Here is a 22,434-nt window from a genome sequence, read left to right as displayed (position 1 = left end):
AAAATATCCAGAAAACTTCTAACCTCCTGATAAGTTGATTTGTTTACAGTAAAAATATTTGTTTTTTTGCCAAGACTTTATTAATTATTATTTATTTTATTGAGTAATTAGTAAAAATAAGTAAAGATGGAGAATTCGAATATAAATAGTAATCAAAATTTGAATGATGATTTGCTGGAAAAAAATTATTTGGCAGCATATCAGGAATTGAAATTTTCAAAGTCGGATAAAAATAACTTCGATAGGGATCGGAAGTGTCTGGCATTAAAATATCACATTGCAAAAAAAAGGTAAAACATTTTTTTTAATTTAAAAAAACAATAGATTTTTTTTTTCGTTTAATTTGAAAAAAATTTCCTTTATTTTTTTTTATTGTCGATAAAAAAATCAACATTTCGTTGCAATTATTGTAATTTATTAATTATTTGATTAAATTAATCACTTATTTTTCAAAAACATTTTTTTTTTAATTTTATTCGGGTTTTATTTTCTTAATTTTTTTTTATTTAAAAAAAAAAGTTTTAATTAAAATATTCAGTAATTTTTTAAACACTTTTTACTGTCGATTGATTTACTGTTCATTCTTGTTGCAATTATTTTTTTAAATGTCTATTTATTTGATAAAATCATGATATAATTATTTAGAGTCTGAGCAGTATGATATTTGAAGAAATAAGTATTAAATAATGATTTATTGGATTATTTTTAATTTCTATTATTAAAAAATTCCATTTTTTTTTTTTAGAATTCGAGTAAAAAAAAAATCATCATCACAGTTGAATTTGTGATGAAATTTCCTGTTATTTGAGTACCCACATCAATATAATTAAAAAAAGTTACAGGTAACCATCAACTTGCGGTTAATTCGCAAATAGTCAACAAATAAATGACTTTATTTAAATATATCGATGTGGGTACTCATTTTACAGGAAATTTTCTCCACTTTACAAAAATATACTTTTTTTTATCAAAAAAAAAAAATATATACAAACCACTTAGACACTTATTTTTGTCAGTATATTTTAAAAGCATCGAAATTTATCCCAGCCAATTAAACGTCATTAAATGATTTTGGCAATAAATATCAATAAACTACTGCACATATATAAATTTTTACAGTAGACATTAAAAAGTATTTGCAACAATAATCTAACCAAAATTATCTGGTCCTTTTTACCCTCGACTGATAAGGGAATTTTCTTTTAGCTCTGACGAATTAGCCCTTCGTCTTTTATCACACGATATCGACGACTACATTTCGCAAATGGCAACTCGCGAAGTCCTTCAGTCCCCTTATACAAAACGCACTAAAAACGTCTCAATTCCGTCTAAAATAACTACTTCCGAAATATTGTCTGTAATCCAACCGCTGCCTTGTCAGAAAGACCCTTTGCAATCCTGTAAATCTACTTTACCCAATGAACGTGACGTTGAGAATATCATTGGCTACTGGAATGGTAAAAAAGAGTCACCACGTCGTCGCAAAGTATCTCAAGTTTTAAAAAACCAAGACAGTAACACTAGCCCATTTCAAAATTATTCAAATTCCGGCTCAAATTTTTCAAACCAAAGCCCTAGTTATTCAAACCAATCTCAAAATTACCCGAATAAAGGCCCTGTACAATCTAGATCAACATCATTCCCATCACAAAACAACCAAGAGCGCGATTTAGTAAAGCGTCAGGAAAAACGTTCGCAGTTTGATAACCTCTATAAAAAATACAACCGTCACAATGACGACGAGGATGATTTATTACCTTCTCAATCTAGTAATAAAGACACCCGGAAACTAGAGCCCTTTAAATCTGGTCGTCAGATCAATATCCAGCAGCAGAAAGCCAATAAATCAAAGCCCCAGGGTAAAACTCTTGGAGGCAAGACATCCGTGAGCAAACCTTTTGTCTGCCCGCTTAATAAACGCGATGAGGAAGAAAAGGTCGAGCGTTCAGACAGTCAGGAAGACATGGACTGCGACGATGAACGTCTTAAAAACATAGATCCCAAAATGATTGAACTTATACGCAATGAAATAATGGACTCTGGGGCTCTAGTGACTTGGAATGATGTTGCAGGTCTTGAGAAAGCTAAAAGTATTATTAAAGAAGCCATTGTCTTGCCTATGTTGCGTCCAGATATTTTTACAGGACTAAGACGTCCTCCGAAAGGAATTCTGCTATTCGGGCCACCTGGAACTGGCAAGACCCTAATTGGCAAATGTATCGCTTCCCAAAGTAAGTCAACGTTCTTTGCTATTTCCTCGAGTTCGCTTACTTCCAAGTGGGTCGGAGAGGGCGAGAAAATGGTACGGGCTCTATTTGCTGTGGCGCGGGTTTATCAACCATCAGTTATTTTTATCGATGAAATCGATTCCCTGTTGAGCCAGCGGTCGGATACAGAGCACGAGAGTTCAAGGAGAATAAAGACTGAGTTCTTGATACATCTCGATGGTGCAACTACTGGCGACGATGATAAGATTTTGCTAATAGGAGCGACTAATAGACCAGGGGAACTTGATGAGGCTGCTAGAAGACGTTTTGTCAAACGGTTGTATGTCCCGTTGCCAGAGTTTGAAGCAAGGAAGCAAATTGTTAATAACTTGTTGCGTAATGAGAGACATCATTTGTCGGAAGAGGATGTTGAGACAGTCGCCGAGAAGGCTGATCATTTTTCAGGAGCTGATATGACGACACTGTGCAAGGAAGCGAGCATGGGTCCGATTAGAAGTATTCCCTTTGATATGATGGAGAATATTAGAATGGAAGATGTCAGAGGGGTGACGATTGATGACTTTTTGGAGGCGTTCAAACGTGTGAGACCCAGTGTTGCGCAGGATGATTTGGTCCATTATGTCAAGTGGGATAAAACTTATGGCAGTGGCACTGCTGAGTAAAATATCAACTTTTTTTTTATTTTAATTAATTATAAATAAAAATTTTTATTTTAAAGAAATTTTAGATTCCATAAGATATATAAGTTGATGAAAAATTTACTTTCATGTATTAGAAATTTGTCAATCTCATATTTAATGATAAGCTAATGTAATATAATTTATATTCTTTTGTTTTATACAATAAAATTTCATACTTTTAACGTTTTTTTTTAATCTTAAAATAAATATTCTATAAGTGAGTATTCACTGAAAAAGTTTTGGTTACAGGATACTAAAAAATTCCTTAATGTAGGAAGACATAAAAGGCTTGAAAGTGGCATACTCCAAATGTGAATTGCAGAAATACAATAAATGATTTAGAGGTCATCCATAAATTACATCACACGTTAATGGGGAGAGAGAGTATCACTGAAATGTGACAAGGGGTATGGGGGAGTCAATAAAATTTGAAAAAAATACTAAAACGTGAAGTTCAGATGTGAATAAAAAACTAAAAATTTACGAACTTGATGTATATTTATTAATAATTTAGTATTCTCGCTATGAGATTATCTCTCATATCATGCAACGTCATTTAACTTCTAAAGCGGCGTTGTAATGCAAATGAGACACTCGAATTCACGATAATTTTGAATGGTGAGAGTTTAAGTAGATTATTTAATAAAATTAAGTAAAAAATGAAAATAGCTGTTTTCTCTCGATTATTTTAAAATTCATGCATAAATTTTAAAAATGTGTTCAAAAGGGGTTCAAAAGTCCTAAAATTCGTGTGACGTAATTTTGACAGCTCTTCGCTATGCAGCATAAGCTGTGGAAAAATTAACTTATTATTGAATTAGCTCTGATTCATATAAGTTGCTACCATAGAGATATTTTAGGTGGAGCTGTTTGTACATTGGAAGATTCTAAAGCGACTTTGACTCATTGTTTTAAATATTTACTGAAAATTCTTCGATAATAATTTATTACAAGAGCCAGTTCATAACTTAAATGATAATTCCCTGTAGCTATGGCTTATCATATAAATAAGAAATTACAATAATAAACAACGAAGTATTACTCATTATCATGGTAGTTAAGTCCTTTTAATTCTACGTTTTACATTGACTTTAATTATAATTCCTGATAAAACTTTTAATATCACGCATTTAAAACGTGCGTTTTACATTAATATATTTATAAAATCTAGTTTAATGTGATTGAATGACATTAAACGTAGTGCCCTATTAATATTTTATAGTAAATAAATGGATCAAGAAAAAAAAATTTTAAAATACCATGACTTTAATCGGTGATCTATTATTAAACTGTCGTGATAGTTGATAAAAATTATCTTTATTTTCTTACGACACGCATGATTAATCACTGCTTTACATTACTGTGCGTGGCAGACGAGAGAAAACATATTTTGTTTTTATATAAAGAAGATTTTTAATTAATAATAATTCAGTTGCTTAAGACGATAGTCGCTAAAATTTTTTAAGAATTTTATTTTTTAATAAAGTGATCAATTTATAAAATAAATTTATTATTAAGTATTTTAATTAGGGTTCAAAAATGAATATGAAATTAATTTGCGTTCTTTTATTAATTTCGGTCATCGAATATGGTAAGTATTTTATATACTTATATGTATGTATATTATTTTTCGGGAAATTACGCAATTATTTGATATTGCTATCTATTTAGAGCTGTAACTTTTAAAATATTTATTTTATGACAATTTTCAAATAATACTTTTTTGTAGAGAATTAAATTTCCTGTAAAAAAGTATTCTTTGATAATTTTCATAAGTGCGATAGTTTCGAAGATATTTTGATTTTAAAAGTCAAAGAAAAATTTCGGTAGAATCTTATACTAAATTTTCGGCAACTCTCTATATAGAGCTGTAACTTTTAAAATATTTATTTTATCATAATTTTCAAAGAATACTTTTTTGTAGAAAATTAAATTTCCTGTAAAAAAGTATTCTTTGATAATTTTCATAAGTGCGATAGTTTCGAAGATATTTTGATTTTAATAGTCAAAGAAAAATTTCGATAGAATCTTATACTAAATTTTCGGCTACTCTCTATATAGAGCTGTAACTTTTAAAATATTTATTTTATCATAATTTTCAAAGAATACTTTTTTGTAGAAAATTAAATTTCCTGTAAAAAAGTATTCTTTGATAATTTTCATAAGTGCGATAGTTTCAAAGATAATTTGATTTTAAAAGTAAACGATAAATTTTTCTTCAGGATTTTGTAAAAGTATTAATCAGCAGTTAATAAATTACAATAATGAAGATATTAAATATCTTGCATTTGTAACAAATGGCGATTTATATTCATGTCCATGTGTAATAATAAGTAAAAAGCACCTACTGGCAAGTGGTTCATGCATACGCAGACATGAACGTGGATTAGAAATAGTCGCAGGTGCTATTCCACATACTCATAATATTTATAATGATAACGACGACGATGATGATGATGATGACGATGATGATCAGGGAAACTCAGGAGTTTATCGAACAATTAAAAAAATTAAGTATCATGCGGAATTCGTCAACAAAATCCGAAGTATGAGAATCCATAACAGTTTCGTAATTTTGACTGTGAGTAAATTTTCAAAATTACTTTGCAAAAGAAGCAAAATTACAAATTTATTGACTTTTTTTTTTTAATTGACTTTATAGTTGAGGAAAAGTTTACCAATAGGCAATAATATAAAAATAGCTAACTTGCCAGTTGAAGATGTCAAAGAAGGAGACGAAGGGACTATTTATGGCTGGTATCAAACATGTACCATTAGATCACCGCCACGATTTTTAAGTGCGCCATTAACTGTCTTGGATCGAAGCAACTGCTCTCGTATTGATGACGATGAATTTTGTTCTAGCAGTGAGATGACAGAAAAGGTATTTTTGCAATACAGTATTTGTATCGATTAATAAATTGCTTAGATTATTATTGCAAATATTTTTTTTTTGACAAAATAAATTTTATTTTCGTAAAGTGGAGAAAATTTCCTGTTAAATGAGTACCCACATCGATATATTTAAATAAAGTCATTTATTTGTTGACTATTTGCAAATTAACCGCGAGTTGATCGTAAGTGGTAACTTTTTTTAAATATATTGATGTGGGTACTCAAATAACAGGAAATTTCATCACAAATCAAACTGTACTAATGATTTTTTATTTTACTTAAATCCCAAGAAGAACTATCGTAGGTTGTTAATAATAGAATTTAAAAATAATTTAGCAAATCATTATTTAATATTTATTTCCTTAAATGTCTCTCAGACTTTAAATAATTTTATTATTAATTATTCCAGTAGGCTAAGAAACAGTAATTAACTTTAGAATAGACATTGACAAATATTTGCAACAATAAATCGGTAATAAAACCTCCATACTTTAAACCTAAAAATTATTCTTTTATTTTTTTAGATAATCCATTCATCCCCAGTAATTAGCAATGGGACTATAATTGGCTACACGACTTACGGCTGCCCTTCATTCAATACCGACTACACTGTGACGAGCGTCTACTACTATCTATCCTTCATCAAAAGCGCCATGAAGTTACACGTTTAAACACAAAACATTGTTATATCTATTTATTTAATATTTACTGAATAATGATCTGAATTTTATAATTTACTATTGTATTTCAATACCCTACAGTAAAACCCAATCCTTATCTTATCTATCTATCTATAATTCCATCCCTGGCCTTCATCGCCGCCATTTTGTCGTCCGTCTTCCTGACTCTACTTCAGCCATTAGGTTACAACCCAGCAACCTAGACGTTTCGCGCAAAATTTTAAATATTCCATAAGAGGTTACAATAGCAATCGCATCAGTTTTATTAGATCTCGTCATTAAAAAGATAATTAACGTGAAAATGTCTACTGCGCAATTAAACAACCAATTAACCTCACATTTATCGGAACAAGTGACTGAGTTTCATAGTGCAGTTGAAAACTCCGACTACGATAAAATAAAAGTTATTTTTAAATTAAATACAGTTGACGTCAATGCGACAAGTAATTTACACGATCATACACTTGGATTTACGGCTCTGCATTTAGCATCGATTTCATCGAATCCAACCTCTGAATTAATAGTCGACTTATTATTAAATTACGGTGCTAATATTAATAGCAGATGTCTAAAAGGTAAAACGGCATTGATGTACGCAGTAGAATGTCAAAATGGCGGCATTGTAAAAAAATTACTGGACAATAGAGTTGATGTTAACCTCCAAGATTTGAAAGGTCTAACGGCGCTTCACTACGCAATGCAACAGGGGATTCCCGATCTGGTTAATTTACTTCTTAAATATCACACTGATATTAATATTGTTGATAACAATGATAAGACAGCATTTGAATACTGCTATGATAATATTGTTTTTTATTATACGCGCGAAAATTTCAAAGAGTTACAAAATGACAAATATATTTTGTACAGAAATATATATGGAACTAAATATTTATCAGCTGCGAATATTTTTATCGGCCATTTTATCAAAGTCGCTGATGACATGAAAAACTATAAAATATTTATGTTAATTGAAAATCACCCCGTGACGTATTATATTTATAATGAATTTGAAAAACAGATAATTAAGATGAAAAACGAAAAAATAAATAATACAAATGTTTCTTATTATGATTTTATGACCGGTGATATCAGTCAACTGAATAATTATGTTAATGATCCTGACATAGTTGCGGATTTATCACTTTGTAAAGGCGAGTATGTTGAAAAATTTCCATTGTTCGCGCGAGATATCAGTGATTGTTTCAATAAAGCAATGGAGAGAAAAAAACTTATTGATGAAAGCACGAAAATTCTTAATTATTTGACGAATTCTTCTACGCTGCTGGAGAATGATCGCATGCAGATGATCTTTGAATTATTAGATAAAGCCGATTTAAATGAATTTGTTGATATTTTTATCTAAAATTATTGTTTTGTAAGAGAGCATTATTACGATTGTTTAATATTTTTTTTATATTTGTACAGTATTTTTATAAGCTTTGTTTTCAAATAAATCATATTTATTATAATTATCATTATTTTTTTATAATTATAAATGACCATGATTTTTCATCTATTCCTTGTCATGTTTATAGTAAGTTGATTAATGATAAAGTACGTAAATATGTATCTCTGAAGTAAGTCTACGTGATTAACCTTGAAGAAATCCAAGGTAAGATAGTTCTGTTGTAAAGTTTGTAAAAGAATGATGTTCCGTCTCATCTTTCTAGAATTGAGTCATTACTGCGCATGCGCGTTAGTACAAATGGACATCATAGCTATTTACAGAAAAGTCTTATTTTGCACACCTAAATACATACTTCTAGTAAATCAGCTGTAAAACATGGCTAAGAAACTCAAATAAGACCTATTAGCTCTGACTTGCTGCAGAACTGTTTAAAATACCAGATGGCTGTCCGTGATCCGTCCTGAGTAGTGATGTTCCCGAGCGCTAACTAACAAGTGCTGCCGCCACTCATGAATAGTAATATATAAAATTTTCGACTATGACAATCCATTTTACCCCCACTTCTCATTATGAGTCAATCAGAGCATGGCAGTAGTAGAGGGGATAAAGCTAGTTGGAGACAAAGGCAATAGGTAGCGTAGGGACTAAAGCTCATAACCAATACAAGAAAGTTTCAACACACAATATTTCTATTGCACTTATAAAAGTTTATAATTATTTATAATAAATGTCTTTTACTTTATTAATAACAAATAGGTCTCTGAGGAAGGCACATATTGTAAAACGCATCCTTGCGCCAAAAGTCTTTACCTTTCCATCCACAGTAACCTTTTTCCAGGACAATACTCAAATTTTCTTTGCCTTCGTAATGAGGATCTAGTATCAGCCAATAAGGCAATTGTTTATTCTCATCATAGCTAACACCTAGAATAGTATGCGCAAGTACTCCGCCGCCTAAATTTCAATCAGACTATAAATATTATCCTCAATTATCACTAAGAAATTAAAAATAAAAAATTACCAATCATGACCGGCGTTCCCTGGGTTTGGAAATGGTACCGCAAGTCGTCAATCAAATCCGGCATATCTTTACCACTAGAGGCAACCAAAAATTTTGAATTGACATCCAGTAGAGTTTCCAAAACGAAACCTACTTCCGTTGAACCAATCCACTGACTCGACCCAATGAAATTCGGAGATTTATCACCGATGTCGACTAGACATTTTTGAATTGCACGATGTGACGGAACCGGCTGTTCAGTGTATCCTTGAAACCTACAAGGAATCAAAAATTTTATATAATCATTAGTGGTTGTTAAAAATTTAATTTTCTCAAACGCCCTATAAAAGGCTTCTTTTTAATAAAAAACACAATCGCGGTTTTTTTCAAATATCTCATGAAATATGCAGATTAAGGGAAAAAATTACGGGAACAATTTTGTAGGAAATTAAATTCTTGACAAAAAAGGTCATTTTCTTTTTTTTGTAGAATGCGTATTTATGAAGATATTTAAAAAAAAAAAACTTTTTTTGTATCTTATGAATTGCGCGTTTTTTAAAAATATTTTCATAAATACATATTTTATAAAAAAAATGAATATGACCTTTTTTGTCAAGAATTTAATTTCCTACAAAATTGTTCCCGTGATTTTTTCCGTTAATCTGCATATTTCATGAGATATTTATAAAAAACCGTGATTGTATGTTTTCATTAAAATGAAGCTTTTTATAGGGCGTTTGAGAAAATTTAATTTTTAACGACCCTACTAATCATATTGTTAAGTTTTCGTTTCTAATTTAAAAAAACGAATAATTTAAATACCTGAACCATGAAAATATTGTCTGTAGTGATCTGTAAGCGCATCCCCAACCACTATCATGGAAATTATCTTGACCATAATGATAGTAACCATATAGTCCATTGACCAAACTAGAATTATCTGTTGGCAAAATAAATTATTGAACTCAATATTCGTAAGCGGCATCAAGATGGCGGTCGTACTTTCAGTATTATCGCATCCGGCCACCAGATAGCGAAGCGAAATCTGATAAATAATTAATAGATTTAATATTAATTACCTAAAGATGTTTTAATTGCAGTATGCGGTTCTAATAACGGCTGATCGGCTCTGTAGTCACTCAGAAATTTAACAGCATTTCCTGGACGGAAATACGGGCGCGTTAAATCACAAGCTAACGCTTCGTGTAATTTTTTTCTGTACTCTCCTGTGGAAAAAATTTATTTGAATTTATTTGTTAATTAATGAATGAATGAATGATTAAAAAAAAAATTACGTGTTTTTTCAGCGGATGTATCAGCGTAAGCGATTGATATCAAATGATCACAGTGTGGTAGCTTGAAATGCATCATCTCAGGAATTTTAATCGTATGGTTGCTTGACAATATTATTGAACGTTCTATTAAACGCAAGGAACGACAGACGGATTCAACAAGAATTGAATAAATCTGTGGAGCTGTTAAATTATGTCCCACTAACGCTAGACTGTCGATATTTAAATTAAACTCGTAATTTACAAATGGCTGCTTTATGTGTTGCAATACGGGAGCGTAATTTTTTTTGTTATCATCGGATATTTTTTCTTTTGTTATGCGCATGAACATTTCGGCTTGAATGGTATTTGTGTAGCCAGTTGGAATAACTGATGGTTGATTTGATGATAATATTTTCACTGATACATCTCGATCTTCGGGATCATTGTTTGTCAGAAATAATTTCGTTGATGGAAAATAAAATCCAACATTACCAGATGCAATCTATATAATTTAACATAATAGTATTAATCATGGGGAAATTTTTTAATAAAAAAAATCCATGAGAATTAAATATATCGATGGTCTAATTAGCGATATTGCGACGGTGACCCTTTTCGATTTATTAGATTTTTTAATATGTTTTCATACATGTAGAAAGAAGTCTTGAACTAAATTTTTAGCTTTTCATCTCCACTCTTTTCAGAATTATTATTAGGGCCAGGACTTTTGCTTTGATTTAAAAAAACCAATTAATAATTAATGCTGTCAAATTTTTGGAATTACGGTGAAAATATTGGTCGTATAAAAAAATTTTTCAAACAAAAGTTGTAGGGAATTTAATTTTTCAAAGAAAATGTCTCTTACAATTTTTCCATAAAACTAATAGGAAAGCCGTAATTTTAAAATTGAGATTTTCATAATTATCAAAAATTTGAGTCGTTCATTATGAATCTTAATTTTGGAATTACAGTGAAAATATTGGTCGTATAAAAAAATTTTTCGAACAAAAGTTGCAGGAAATTTAATTTTCTAAAAAAAATGTCTCTTATGATTTTTTTATACGACCAATATTTTCACCGTAATTTTAAAATTAAGATTTTCATAATTATCAAAAATTTGAATCATTCATTATGAATCTTAATTTTGGAATTTCGTTGAAAATATTGGTCATACAAAAAAATCATACGAGACATTTTTTTTCGAAAATTAAATTTCCTAAAACTTTTGTTTGAAAACTTTTTCTATAAGACCAATATTTTCGCCGTAAAGTCTTATTTTGTCGAGCTCTGAAAGAATTCGCGTTAAAAAAAAAAGTGAATACTTACATTTTTGCGCGTGGATTGAAACAGTTCAGTAAAATCATGTTTGTCCGTAATCATGGGCACGCTCGTCTTTAGTCTAATGTACGAAAATTTATCAAGCAAAATTTTTTCATCAATAAATTCCAATTTACCAGCAGATTTCAACTGTTCATGTACATAATAGTAAGCAGAAATTCCATTGACTCGTGAATATTTAATCAGCAATGGATTGTCAGTGATGTCAATGTCTTTAAACGCTTCCGGTATATTTTCTTCATGATTATCAACAAATAATACTCCACATAAATCGATTTCCACCGGCATATTCAATTGTAAATCAATTGGTTTTAATAATTCATTACTTTCATTGATTTGTTTATCTTGGTCTGATTGTTGCTGTGAATTCGGCTCTGATTGTTCGTCATTTGAATTTTCAATTTTGGTAGGGTTCAATACGAAACTTAAAACTGTCAAATAATTATCACACATGACACCAAATAATCTACCAGTTGTTGCTGTTCCAAGACATTCTAGTTTCTGTAAATTTTTTAAATTTTTCAGGCTATCAAATTTTGAAATTTTTTAATATAATTAAATATGACGTTTTAAATTTAATTAGAGGGTTATATTAATTAATTATAAAAAAGTTATTTACTTACTGCCATAACTTTAGATGATATCCTGACTTTCGGCGTCATTTTTATAAATTTATTTATAACAATTTGTGTAAATAAATATAATTACTAATTTATTTATTCAGCTCGTAATATTTTCTAATGACCATATGTTTATAAATAATAAATATTTAAAGACTTGGTAGTTAATTATTTAATTTACCGTTAGATGACGTAGAATTTTTTTAAACGTGGCGCCATCTTTTGAAAAGTTTAAAGCGCGAAAATTCAAAAATTACATTCAGGCCTTACATAGATTTTTAATAAACAGAATTTTGAAATTGTCTTTATTTTTTTTATTTAAAAAATTATTTATTTGATTCTTAAAATTTTTTAGTTTGGCGCCAAAAAAATTAAATTCAAATTTGTGATTCATTTAAAAACAAAATTCATTTTAATTGACCCATTTGACCCCTTTTATAAAAAAAACCACTCATACAAAATTAAAAAATCCAAAATTTGAATTACGCGGTAAAAATATCATTAAATTTAAAATTTAAAATCAAATTTTAAAAAACTGTTAAAAATTTTCGAAAATATTTGAGTCAAAAATTCTGAAAAATATTTAAGTCAAAATTATCCGAAAATTTAAACTGACAGCTTACTAATAAAAACTTTTCAAATACTCGGTAATTTAAAAATTCAAATTTTACCGCCAAAGCCATAATTCAAAATTTAAATATGCCGCCATCTCATAAACAAGAGTAACAACTTCTAGACGACATTACCATCGCCCACACAATAATTTCCACTTATATCCATATATTTACACACATATAAATATCCATATGACAAGGCATACATGTGCGCAATAACGAACGTAGCCGAAGAGCTCCGGTTAAAACCGATAAAAATATATTTGTGCTTATGTGGTGTTTGTATAATAGGTTACTTACTCTAGTGCTCTGAAAATGACACTTTTAGTTAATAATATAATAATTATAAATAATGTTATTAATTATTTTTACATATATTATTTAAATCCAATAAGTTATAAACAATAATAACGATGTATTTATTTAATATTTAAAAATTAAGTAAACAAGTGTGTGTTATATATTTAATAATATTATAAATTGTGTATATACATACATACATTCGTACATACATATATACATATATATTATTTATAATAGAAAGACAATTTTCTTACACTCATTTAAAACTCGAGTATACAAAATATAAAACAGAGGTTATGATTTTATATTATTAATTATTTAATATATAATAATATCATATATTTAATTATTTATTGAAAATGTAAGTTTACATATTTTTCATTTGTTATTTACTTTTTATTGTTATTTTTAATTTTTATTTGAATTTACAACTGCATGTAGAATTTTTTTTTTATTTATAATAATAATAATAATTAATTGATTAATTAATTAATTGGGAAATTTTATAACGAATTTATAATTATTTTAGATAATGATTATTAAGTTATGATATTAATGAGTAATTATAAATGTCCATGATGATGGGCACTACCTCGGGTGTTGAAGAATCCTACCAGCGAGCGCAGGTAATTTATTTATTTATTTAATTGGCTGATTAATTGATTATTTATTGATACTGTTGTTATTGTTGACAGGATATGATAAATCAAGTGTCAAAAAATTTAAAAGATGGATTTGAAAAAAGTTCGTCGTCGTCTATGCAAAAAAGTCTGGCTGGTCATTCAAAACATAGCATACATGCTAGATTGACGCGGCTTTATTTTGAAGAGCTGTCTAAAGTGCCCCATGCTACACCTGATTCTGTATTGGTAATTTTCTTTTTTTTTATTCATGTAATTTAATTAATGACCGGGTTTTAAAAAAAAAATGGTAGCTAAAATTTTTGGTCAGAAAATTGGTGTCAAGTTGCGATTAAGTTGATGACAACTTGAGACTTGGTGACTTAACTACAAGATGTCAAATTTTTGAGAAAATTGAAGGCAACTTTCTGGAGGATAACAGATTATTGACTTGTCATCAACTTTCTCAAAGTTTGCGTCCAGTTGACTTTAAATTCAATTTGATGACAAGTTGCAGTAGCAGGTCACTAACTTTCGGTCAGATTTCTTTTTTATTTTTAAAGAGAGGTTTTTAATAATTATTGAGAGATGATAATAAACTAGGAAAGACCAGAACTCAAGATTTAAGAAAATAGTATGCCCTAGTAGCATTGTTTTGAGCAAGACTATAAAATCCTTGTTACTGAAGGTTTAAATAAAATTTGAATAAGATCAATTTCATAAGAATACTTACCAAAGATTTGATCAGGTCTTACTCAAGATTATCTATAAAGTCTAATAGAAATCTATAAAGAAAGTCTGCAGTGATTCCTATCCTAAACAAGAATTTTAAACAAGAATTACTGCAGAATCCGCCTAAAATATCGAATTTGCATGATCAGTCTTGGGAAAGTCTAAAGTGAAATACTACCATAAGATATCTCAAGTAAATTTGTTGCAATACTTGGCTTAGATACTTAAAGCTGCGCCGTACTCATCAAGTTCTCGGATTTTAAATTTCTATTAATTAATTGATCATGCTGAATGCATAAAACGAATTTTCTCGGAAGATTTTCATCATTCGAGTCCTATAAATATTTAAAACATAATTAGAAATCTAAAATCCAGAAACAGTACTGCCGACCCTTAACTAGTCAGCATTTTGCTCACACTATTCAAATTATAGCATATCGCCATAGTGCAAGCGACGCTAAAAAACACGGTAGTGCCAAAGGGTTACGTGACCCGTTAGATACCAATAGTTGGCGTTTTTGAAACCAACGCGTGGTCAGCATTAAAATACTAACCTCAGTAGCTTTCACCCTATTTTCGATTTAATTTTATCCTGCCACAATGTAAATTTGTAGCACTTTAAAATTAAATCAAGGCTACTGACTGAGAAAAAATTAAATTAGTAAACATATTTACTTGACTCATAATACTGAAAACAAGAAAAAATTTAATTGAAGTCTATGATTTATATGATTTATTTTTATCAATATTCAAGTAAACTGATACTCGAATTAAGACTGTTTGCATGAAAATATTCAAAATTTAAAATACAGATTTAAATAAGACTATTTTAAGAATGCTACTTCGGTCGTCATCGGAAGCATAAAAAAAGTCCGATGTCGCCTAAAAAAAGCCCTAAATTAATATAAAATCTAATATCATCCATCAATAAAAACAATGACTTTGTTTTGTTGCAGTATAATTTAGAAAATGAATGCGACCTACTTGGTAGACTTGTACAAAGAGAAGGTTTACATACGCTTATTGTTAATCTTTATTCCGGTAATAAAGGATACTCATTAGCTGTAAGAAATAAGTAAGTAACTCGCAATTAATCTGATTAATAAACAAACTTCCCATAAACAAAAATCTAAACAAACTGTTTCTTCCTCACAGCAATAAAAATGATTTTGATAAAAATTCATTCGCGGAAACCCAACTTATGGGTTACGAACAAGGGGAATTATTATCATGTATCGACAATGGCCAATTACCGTCATCTTTAGCAGAACAATTGGAGTACACGAATTCCCATTTATTTTACGACGGCTGTATTATCGCCGAAGTACGCGACTATCGTAAAAATTTATTCCACGGTAAAGCGGAAGTTCATCATGTGTTACTTAAACCGACAACCCAAAGTATATTAACCGACATAAATACATTAACGAGTGACGGTGATTGGAGTCACGAAGATCGACTACTACTCGAATCACGTTTACTTCAAGTAACTCAGGGTCCACTTTGTCTAGATCCAGATCCAGCGCCAACCATAGCTGCTGCTCGTATTCGTTCATCCCGTTCTATTTGTACAGATACAAGTCTGCAACGTCAGGCCAAGAAATATTCCCAGGTTACAGTCAATCGTAAAAGAAAACTCGAACAATTGTCGTCAGCAAATGAAGGAGTGACAATACAAGATTTGATGCAACGTATCCGTGCTAAACGTGGCCAATCACTGACGACATCTTGTCCAGCTCCCAAACTAATAAGTCCACCGTTGCTACCACCATCATCACCAATAGATGTCCTTACGTACGCGAAAGCTTACGAACGCCCACGTGAAACAAAAGACTGCTTACCCCAATTAATTGAAGAATACATACTCGAGACTGAACGCGGACAAGGTCGCGTTTATCACATTAAGTTATCGATCCTCCAACGGCCATCGAATTCCGAATATTTGGGCGAGTTGTACGTGGATCGGGATTACCGTGAAGGAGAACGCAATGGTTCGGCTTGTCGCTTTACTCTTGGAACCCGGGTTCAAGCGAACCATTACATGCAGCAATTTACTGAAATATTCACTGAGGAAGGCCGTAAAAATGTCCGTATCAAACATGTCGTACCAGGACAACCCGCGCGTGTTACTTGTACCCCTGGTATGCAAAGACATCAGGCTGCTCAAGCTGCCCAAGCGGCTCTCGCTGCTCAAATCCAAGCTCAGAATGCTGCTGCTGCCCAAATAATATCACGTGCTCAGGGACAATTGAACAACTTGGGACAAGTTATAAAAATAAACGATGACCAACAGCTCCAACAAGTTCAGGTTCAGCAGCAGCAGCAGCAAAATGGCGTCGATGATAATCAAGTTAACGGATCGGGTATACTAGTATTTCAAAAGTCGGTTAATAATGTTCAGAAGGTACCGGTACTGCAGGCAGCATTGGCAGCGCCATCTCACGGCGAGTCAAGTCAAGATGGTAGTTTTAAAAGAAATTCAAATCCAGCTATAAGTGCATTAGTTACGTCATTAATGAATTCTGCTCAACAATTTCAACAAAGTCAACAGGCTGCTGCTGCCGCTGCTGCGCTTAATAATGTCAATAATGTTAACGCAATTCAACAACAGGTTCAAGTTCCTCAGGTACAAGTGTCACAGGTTCAAGTTCCCCAGGTACAAGTTCCTCAGGTGCAAGTCCCCCAGGTGCAAGTGCCACAAATCCAACAAGTACCCCAGGTACAAGTACCGCAAATTCAACAAGTACCGCAACAGGTCCAAGTTCAGCAGAAAAATAACAATGCAGCTATACTAAGTTTATTGAATAGTCCTAATTGTAGTCAACAAAAAACGCGTAGGATATCATTGAATGCTTCTATACCACAGCGTGTACTGGGTCCTGGTAATGTCATAACAGTTCCTAACACTACAGGACAGGTGCGGGTTAGTTTTAGTTCCGCGTTGACAAGTCAGTTTGCTAAACAACAGCAACCGGTTAAAGCTACGGCTGTGAGATTACACGCTTTATTGGCGAATACGCCCTCTGCTGACAATCCAGTACCGAGTATGAACAACAACAGTTCGCTCTTGGAGAGATTAACCAGTCAAGGAAGTGCGCCGGCTAGTCCAATGACGAGTCCTCCACCGGCAGCTACTATTCAAGGTGTTAATTTAACTAGTCTACCCAATACCATCAATGGATTGCAGAATGTACAAGTTTCCTTTCCGGGTTTGAGTTCTCCCATAACGATGCCTATCAATGTCTCGGCTGCTACTGCTTCGGTCACACCTTCCGGTGTTATTGTTTCGCTACCGATTTCATCTGCCAGCAATATTTGTACTACTGTTTCTAGTGTGAGTATTTTTTATTTTTTTAATGATTTTAAGAAGGACAATGGGTCAATTTTTTTCATGGAAAAATATTCGAATCATTGAATTCTAGACTTGGGAAAAATTATTGCGATCGCTAGGATAGAGTATTTAGGAATGACAGTGAGGGCTTTGAGTTATGCTCTGACTGAAACTCATCTCCCACTATCACAATATTCTTGTTCGCGCATGCGTATGGTAGTTTTTTCATATCTCCTCTTTCTGTAGCAAATAACGCTTCCCCCATCTTTGTAACCTACGATCTGATTGGGTCGCAGGTTCCGATAGGTCTTACTCGTACATGGACTATAGAGGCAGCATTGCTGCCGTTCGCGTTCCCTAGTATGTTTTCGCACTAAATCGACTAAAGACTGTTTTAAACACTAAAAATAATTTAGAAAGAAAGGCAGGTATTGATTACACTAAAAATTATTGGACAATAGCTAAAATGTAAAATTTCGATAAATCCAACTTAGTGTAAATTTTTGTCACCAGTCGCAGTCAGAATTCCGAACGAAGACTGCAATATGATTGGGTCGCAATTACAGACAAAGATTGTCACCTACGATCTGATTGGGTCGCAGGTTCCGATTTGATAGATGACTCTGATCGCAATAATTTCATCCGCCATTTTGATCTCGAATACTTAAACTATAAAATACTTTCTTCTGATGAATGTTTTTACAGAATATGACTTAGTTCAATACTTATTCAACCTGTTCTTTTTAAAAATATATATTAAGATTAATCCGCCTTAGTAATTATTAATAAGTTATTGATATAAATAGATGGTCGCTGCTACGGTTGCTGTTACAACAGCAGTTGCGGGGTCTAATCCAACTGTTGTAATAGCCAATCCTGCCAATACTCATTTATCATTGCCAATAGGTAAGAAATTTAGTCAATTATTAACTTAATATCTAATTAATGAACAAAACCTCATTTTATTGCTTATATTGTTAATTATTTAAATCAATAGTAGAGGGACAAAACTAGTAAAAAAATATTCCCAAGATTTGTAAAAATATATCGATCATACATTAACAATATTATTATAGTTAATATTAAAATATATGAAATATTAATTTATCTAGTTGGTATTTCAGCTCAAATTATACCTTCGGGTGTTAAAAATTTAACACACCAAAATATACGTAATACTAATGCTGTAACACTTTCTCAGGTGAGATTCATTGAAGCATAGTCTAGAGTACCGGTTTCGGCCGCTTGAGGGCCAGTTTTGGCACTCGAATAAATTTAAATAAAATATATGAAAATCCGAATTCGGTTTTTAAAATTTGCCTAAAAGTTTACCTAAACACACTTTTACAATGAAAATTATATTTTAGACTTACTCATTAATTGAAAGAGTATAAAATGTCCAAAAACGCCGCAGTGGCCGCAATCGGTACTACTACTCTAATTTTTATATAAAATGATCATATATGTTTTTCACGTGAATATTCTTAATAATTATAAAACTATATATGAAAGGGTGGACAAGCGATACAATTAGTGGGATCACAAAGACCGCGTCTTAATCAATTAACACGACAAGTACAAGCTAATCAAGTTAAATCAGCAGTTCTTCCTAATCAATTGGTAACTGTCGCTAAAACGGTTACTGCTAGCCAATTGATACTATCTGGTAATAAACAAGTGTTAACTCCAATTATGGGTAACTATTAGTTAAAATTAATCATTTAATTATTTTTAATATAAATAGGAGATAAAAATAATTTTCTTAATTTAAGCATCAAAACCAGTGCTTATGACGACTCAAGCATCGCCGTCTTCCCAAGCTGTACCTGCAAATAAACATACACTCCTTACTAAATCATTACACGCGCGTGCTAATGTTAATAATCAAGTAGTTAATCAACAAACTCAGGGCATTAACGTTGCCAGTATATCACAGCAACAGGTAAGATATTTTTTAGTATGTACTTTCTTTTAAAAAATAAGACCTAAACGACTTTTTTATTTAAAATTTGGAAAATATAATATTAAAATAAGTGATAAAGTTTTATGTAAGTTAATATCCGGAAAATAGTCAGAATAGTTTCTTAGGACCTCGAAAGTTTTATTTTCAAAAATCGGAGTGAAACCAATAACTCCCCAAATTTTTGAAAATTTATAATTTTCTAAAGGGAAGTTAAAAAGAAAAAACTTGAATGTTTTTTTACGTTTTCAAAAATTTGGTGGCCTTGAAAAAGGCCGTTTTTTTTTTCCACGCTGATTAACAGCTCTTCTCCTTCGACTTCTACTCTGTCTTCTGCTCTGTGTTCACCTCCGTCGTATTTGACACCTGACTGAGATGTCCTTCTTACGGAAACTGTGCAGAGTGTCGTTCCAGCCAGAGTTTTTTAGGGTTTTTCGCCTTCTTCTTCGACAACTCTCTGAGGTGTCTGCCCAGCAAAAGCCGTTTAGGCTTCGCTACTCGTACCCCGGTTGGATTCTTCGCGAAATTCTTCAGGCTCTTGACCAAAGCGTCCACTCGTTCGGGCCTCACAGCTCGTAAAATGACCTCCAACTCAGAATAGCTGAAGTTGCTGTCGATTGTTGATACTGATGGAGCCATTGCGTCGTGTACACTTGTTGGTAAGATTGGTAACGAGTCAAAGGTCGCTATGCGTGCCTTATAAAACAACTCACGCACATACAGACTCAACGGTATAGGTCCCTTTTAGTACCTCCACTCTTCAAAATTGTCTAATAGTAGCGCGCCACGGTCTTTCTATCTCTTTCTTCAGAGAAATTCTGGAAGGTCTATTGTGGTTCGCTGCCATTGGTCACATTCGAAGTACCCCCACTCTTCAAAACTGACCAATAGTAGCGCGCCACGGTCTTTCTATCTCTTTCTTCAGAGAAATTTTAGTAGGTCTATTGTGGTTCGCTGCCATTGGTCACATTCGAAGAGTGGGGGTACCAAAGGGACCTATACACTCATCTGCCTTTGCGGAAGTTATATACGGCACGCATAGTGACCCAGAGATCATTTAATCTTTCAACTGTGTTACTGTCGTCACCATGGATTCCCAAACAACCAACAACGTCAAGGTCTTAGACTTGGAGGAGTTTCTTCGGGACTTGACGTCCCAACAGTTGGAAACTCTAGTGAAGAGTCTCAAGAATTCCGTCGATATCTCTTCTAGCTGTAGAACACCTAAGCCAAAACGTCTGTGGTTAAACAGACACTTCACACAAGTGTCTGCATTTAATAGCAGAAGAAGATTATAATTTACAGTCTCCCATAAAAAATTTCCTTGTATTTAATTTATATTTTAGACCCACTCTTAAAACCAAAAGTGTTTTTTTCTTGGGAAAAAACCCTGATATGTATGAATATATAATGTTTTCAGCTACAACAAATACAACAATGTTTGGCAGCTCAACAAAAAGCCGCAGTTGCTGGTAACTCTCCAAATAGAACTCAAATCCAACCTCGAAGCTCCGCAACGTCAGCTCCTGGAGACGAATCACTCTAAATGTTCAATTTTACTTTTTTTATTTATATTTATAATTTTTCTTCTCTCGTCTGTCTAATATTACTTTTATTTCATTTTCTATTCACAAATGATCCACAAAAAAAATTACTTTCAATACTATTTATATAGATAGCCTTCTCACATTTTTTTTTTTTTTTTACTATTTATGTTAATTTAATAAATCATTTTTTTTAACATCACAAATCGCGGATAATTGAAACCTTCACAATCAAGTAAAATTAATTTAAGTAAATTAATAATTATTTTTATGAATTTTTAACAAAAAGTGAACAATCAATTTGAATGAATAAAATAATTTTAAAAAATGATTTTTATTTTAAAGTAAAAACTAAAATTATTAATTTAAATTAAAAGGTTTTTTTTTTTTAACTAAATAGGAGTGTGCAATAAAAGTTAAAACAAATTAAATTAATATTTTAAGTATGAACAAATTAATCGTGATAAAAATGGATCAAATGAAAGTAAATTAAAAAAATAATTAAATGAAGAACAAATTGATTGTTTTAATTAATTTATGAATTTATTAAAGTAAAATAAAATATTAGTCGAAGGTTTCAATTATTGTACATAATTACATATACATACAATTTGTTTTTTATATAAAAGATAAAAATAAAAAAAAAGTAAAAGTTAATAATTAATTATGGTAATTAATGAAAAAAGTTATAATAATAAATATTAAGTAATGATTATTATTGATAATGATAATATTAGTAATAAAAATGATTATAATAATTAAAAACTTGTAACTTGTTTTTTTCTAACCTAGAAAAAGTTTCTATGTATGGAAGTAAACAAAGTAGGGAATTAATGAAAGTAAAAGGTAAGCAAACTTTTTTTTTATTCTGTTTTATTATAAGTAATATAATAGAATAGATAACAATGAAAAAATTAAATTATGTATTCCATAAATATATAGTTGAAAAAAAAAGTATGATTTAAAATGAGTGTGAATGTAACAGACACGTGGCAATTTTCAAGTTTTCGAACAAACAAATCAAATTTAAGAATAGAATAAAGATATAAAAATGCGTTTTTAGACTAATAAAAGTCAGCAAGTTTGTTTCTAAAACAAAAATTTAAAAAAGGCATGTTTAGACAACTTAAAATTTAGTACATGCATTTTTTAAAATTTTATTTTAATCATTTCCTTTTTTTATATAATATAGTTAAAAAGGTGT

At 31.1% G+C, this 22,434-nt stretch overlaps 4 protein-coding genes across 4 annotated transcripts; 3 read left to right on the top strand and 1 right to left on the bottom strand.

Moving 5' to 3' along the window:
- Nucleotides 1-6: 6 nt before the first annotated feature.
- LOC103574682 (fidgetin-like protein 1) lies at nucleotides 7-7,958 on the top strand. Its single transcript, XM_008554183.2, has 5 exons — nucleotides 7-290; nucleotides 1,207-4,499; nucleotides 5,131-5,489; nucleotides 5,571-5,792; nucleotides 6,328-7,958. The coding sequence occupies exons 1-2, from the start codon at nucleotides 127-129 to the stop codon at nucleotides 2,888-2,890; spliced, it is 1,848 nt and encodes a 615-aa protein (XP_008552405.2). The 5' UTR covers nucleotides 7-126; the 3' UTR covers nucleotides 2,891-4,499; nucleotides 5,131-5,489; nucleotides 5,571-5,792; nucleotides 6,328-7,958.
- On the top strand, nucleotides 6,785-7,635 carry LOC103574683 (putative ankyrin repeat protein RF_0381). Its single transcript, XM_053738574.1, has 2 exons — nucleotides 6,785-7,347; nucleotides 7,614-7,635. Exons 1-2 carry the CDS (start codon nucleotides 6,785-6,787, stop codon nucleotides 7,633-7,635), a joined length of 585 nt encoding a protein of 194 aa, XP_053594549.1.
- A 603-nt stretch (nucleotides 7,959-8,561) lies between the features above and the next one.
- Nucleotides 8,562-12,279, bottom strand: LOC103574660 (ufm1-specific protease 2). The gene is made up of 7 exons (XM_008554161.2): nucleotides 12,130-12,279; nucleotides 11,495-12,007; nucleotides 10,190-10,670; nucleotides 9,974-10,120; nucleotides 9,717-9,834; nucleotides 8,916-9,169; nucleotides 8,562-8,848 (listed from the first exon to the last, which is right to left on the bottom strand). Exons 1-7 carry the CDS (start codon nucleotides 12,166-12,168, stop codon nucleotides 8,637-8,639), a joined length of 1,764 nt encoding a protein of 587 aa, XP_008552383.1. The 5' UTR covers nucleotides 12,169-12,279; the 3' UTR covers nucleotides 8,562-8,636.
- Nucleotides 12,280-13,219: 940 nt separating this feature from the next.
- On the top strand, nucleotides 13,220-21,849 carry LOC103574661 (uncharacterized). The gene is made up of 10 exons (XM_014439579.2): nucleotides 13,220-13,404; nucleotides 13,573-13,669; nucleotides 13,739-13,912; nucleotides 15,352-15,470; nucleotides 15,551-17,729; nucleotides 18,533-18,632; nucleotides 18,851-18,927; nucleotides 19,239-19,422; nucleotides 19,499-19,668; nucleotides 21,107-21,849. Exons 2-10 carry the CDS (start codon nucleotides 13,613-13,615, stop codon nucleotides 21,230-21,232), a joined length of 3,186 nt encoding a protein of 1,061 aa, XP_014295065.2. The 5' UTR covers nucleotides 13,220-13,404; nucleotides 13,573-13,612; the 3' UTR covers nucleotides 21,233-21,849.
- Nucleotides 21,850-22,434: the final 585 nt, after the last annotated feature.

The sequence above is a fragment of the Microplitis demolitor genome, chromosome 4 (genome assembly GCF_026212275.2).
Source record: "Microplitis demolitor isolate Queensland-Clemson2020A chromosome 4, iyMicDemo2.1a, whole genome shotgun sequence".
NCBI classification, from domain to species: Eukaryota; Metazoa; Arthropoda; class Insecta; order Hymenoptera; family Braconidae; genus Microplitis; species Microplitis demolitor.
The sequence above is the reverse complement of the archived record's forward strand: the minus strand, read 5'-3'. Positions and strand labels throughout refer to the sequence as shown.

Coding starts and splice junctions, on each gene's coding strand:
- LOC103574661 (XM_014439579.2), top strand. CDS start 13,613: ATGTCCATGATGATGGGCACTACCTCGGGTGTTGAAGAATCCTACCAG. Junction 19,423..19,498: donor AGTGTTAACTCCAATTATGG/GTAACTATTAGT, acceptor TCTTAATTTAAG/CATCAAAACCAGTGCTTATG. Junction 19,669..21,106: donor CCAGTATATCACAGCAACAG/GTAAGATATTTT, acceptor TAATGTTTTCAG/CTACAACAAATACAACAATG.
- LOC103574660 (XM_008554161.2), bottom strand. CDS start 12,168: ATGACGCCGAAAGTCAGGATATCATCTAAAGTTATGGCA. Junction 12,008..12,129: donor TATCATCTAAAGTTATGGCA/GTAAGTAAATAA, acceptor AAAAATTTACAG/AAACTAGAATGTCTTGGAAC. Junction 8,849..8,915: donor GGGAACGCCGGTCATGATTG/GTAATTTTTTAT, acceptor ATTGAAATTTAG/GCGGCGGAGTACTTGCGCAT.
- LOC103574682 (XM_008554183.2), top strand. CDS start 127: ATGGAGAATTCGAATATAAATAGTAATCAAAATTTGAATGATGATTTG. Junction 291..1,206: donor TATCACATTGCAAAAAAAAG/GTAAAACATTTT, acceptor ATTTTCTTTTAG/CTCTGACGAATTAGCCCTTC.
- LOC103574683 (XM_053738574.1), top strand. CDS start 6,785: ATGTCTACTGCGCAATTAAACAACCAATTAACCTCACATTTATCGGAA. Junction 7,348..7,613: donor CAAAATGACAAATATATTTT/GTACAGAAATAT, acceptor ATCCTGACATAG/TTGCGGATTTATCACTTTGT.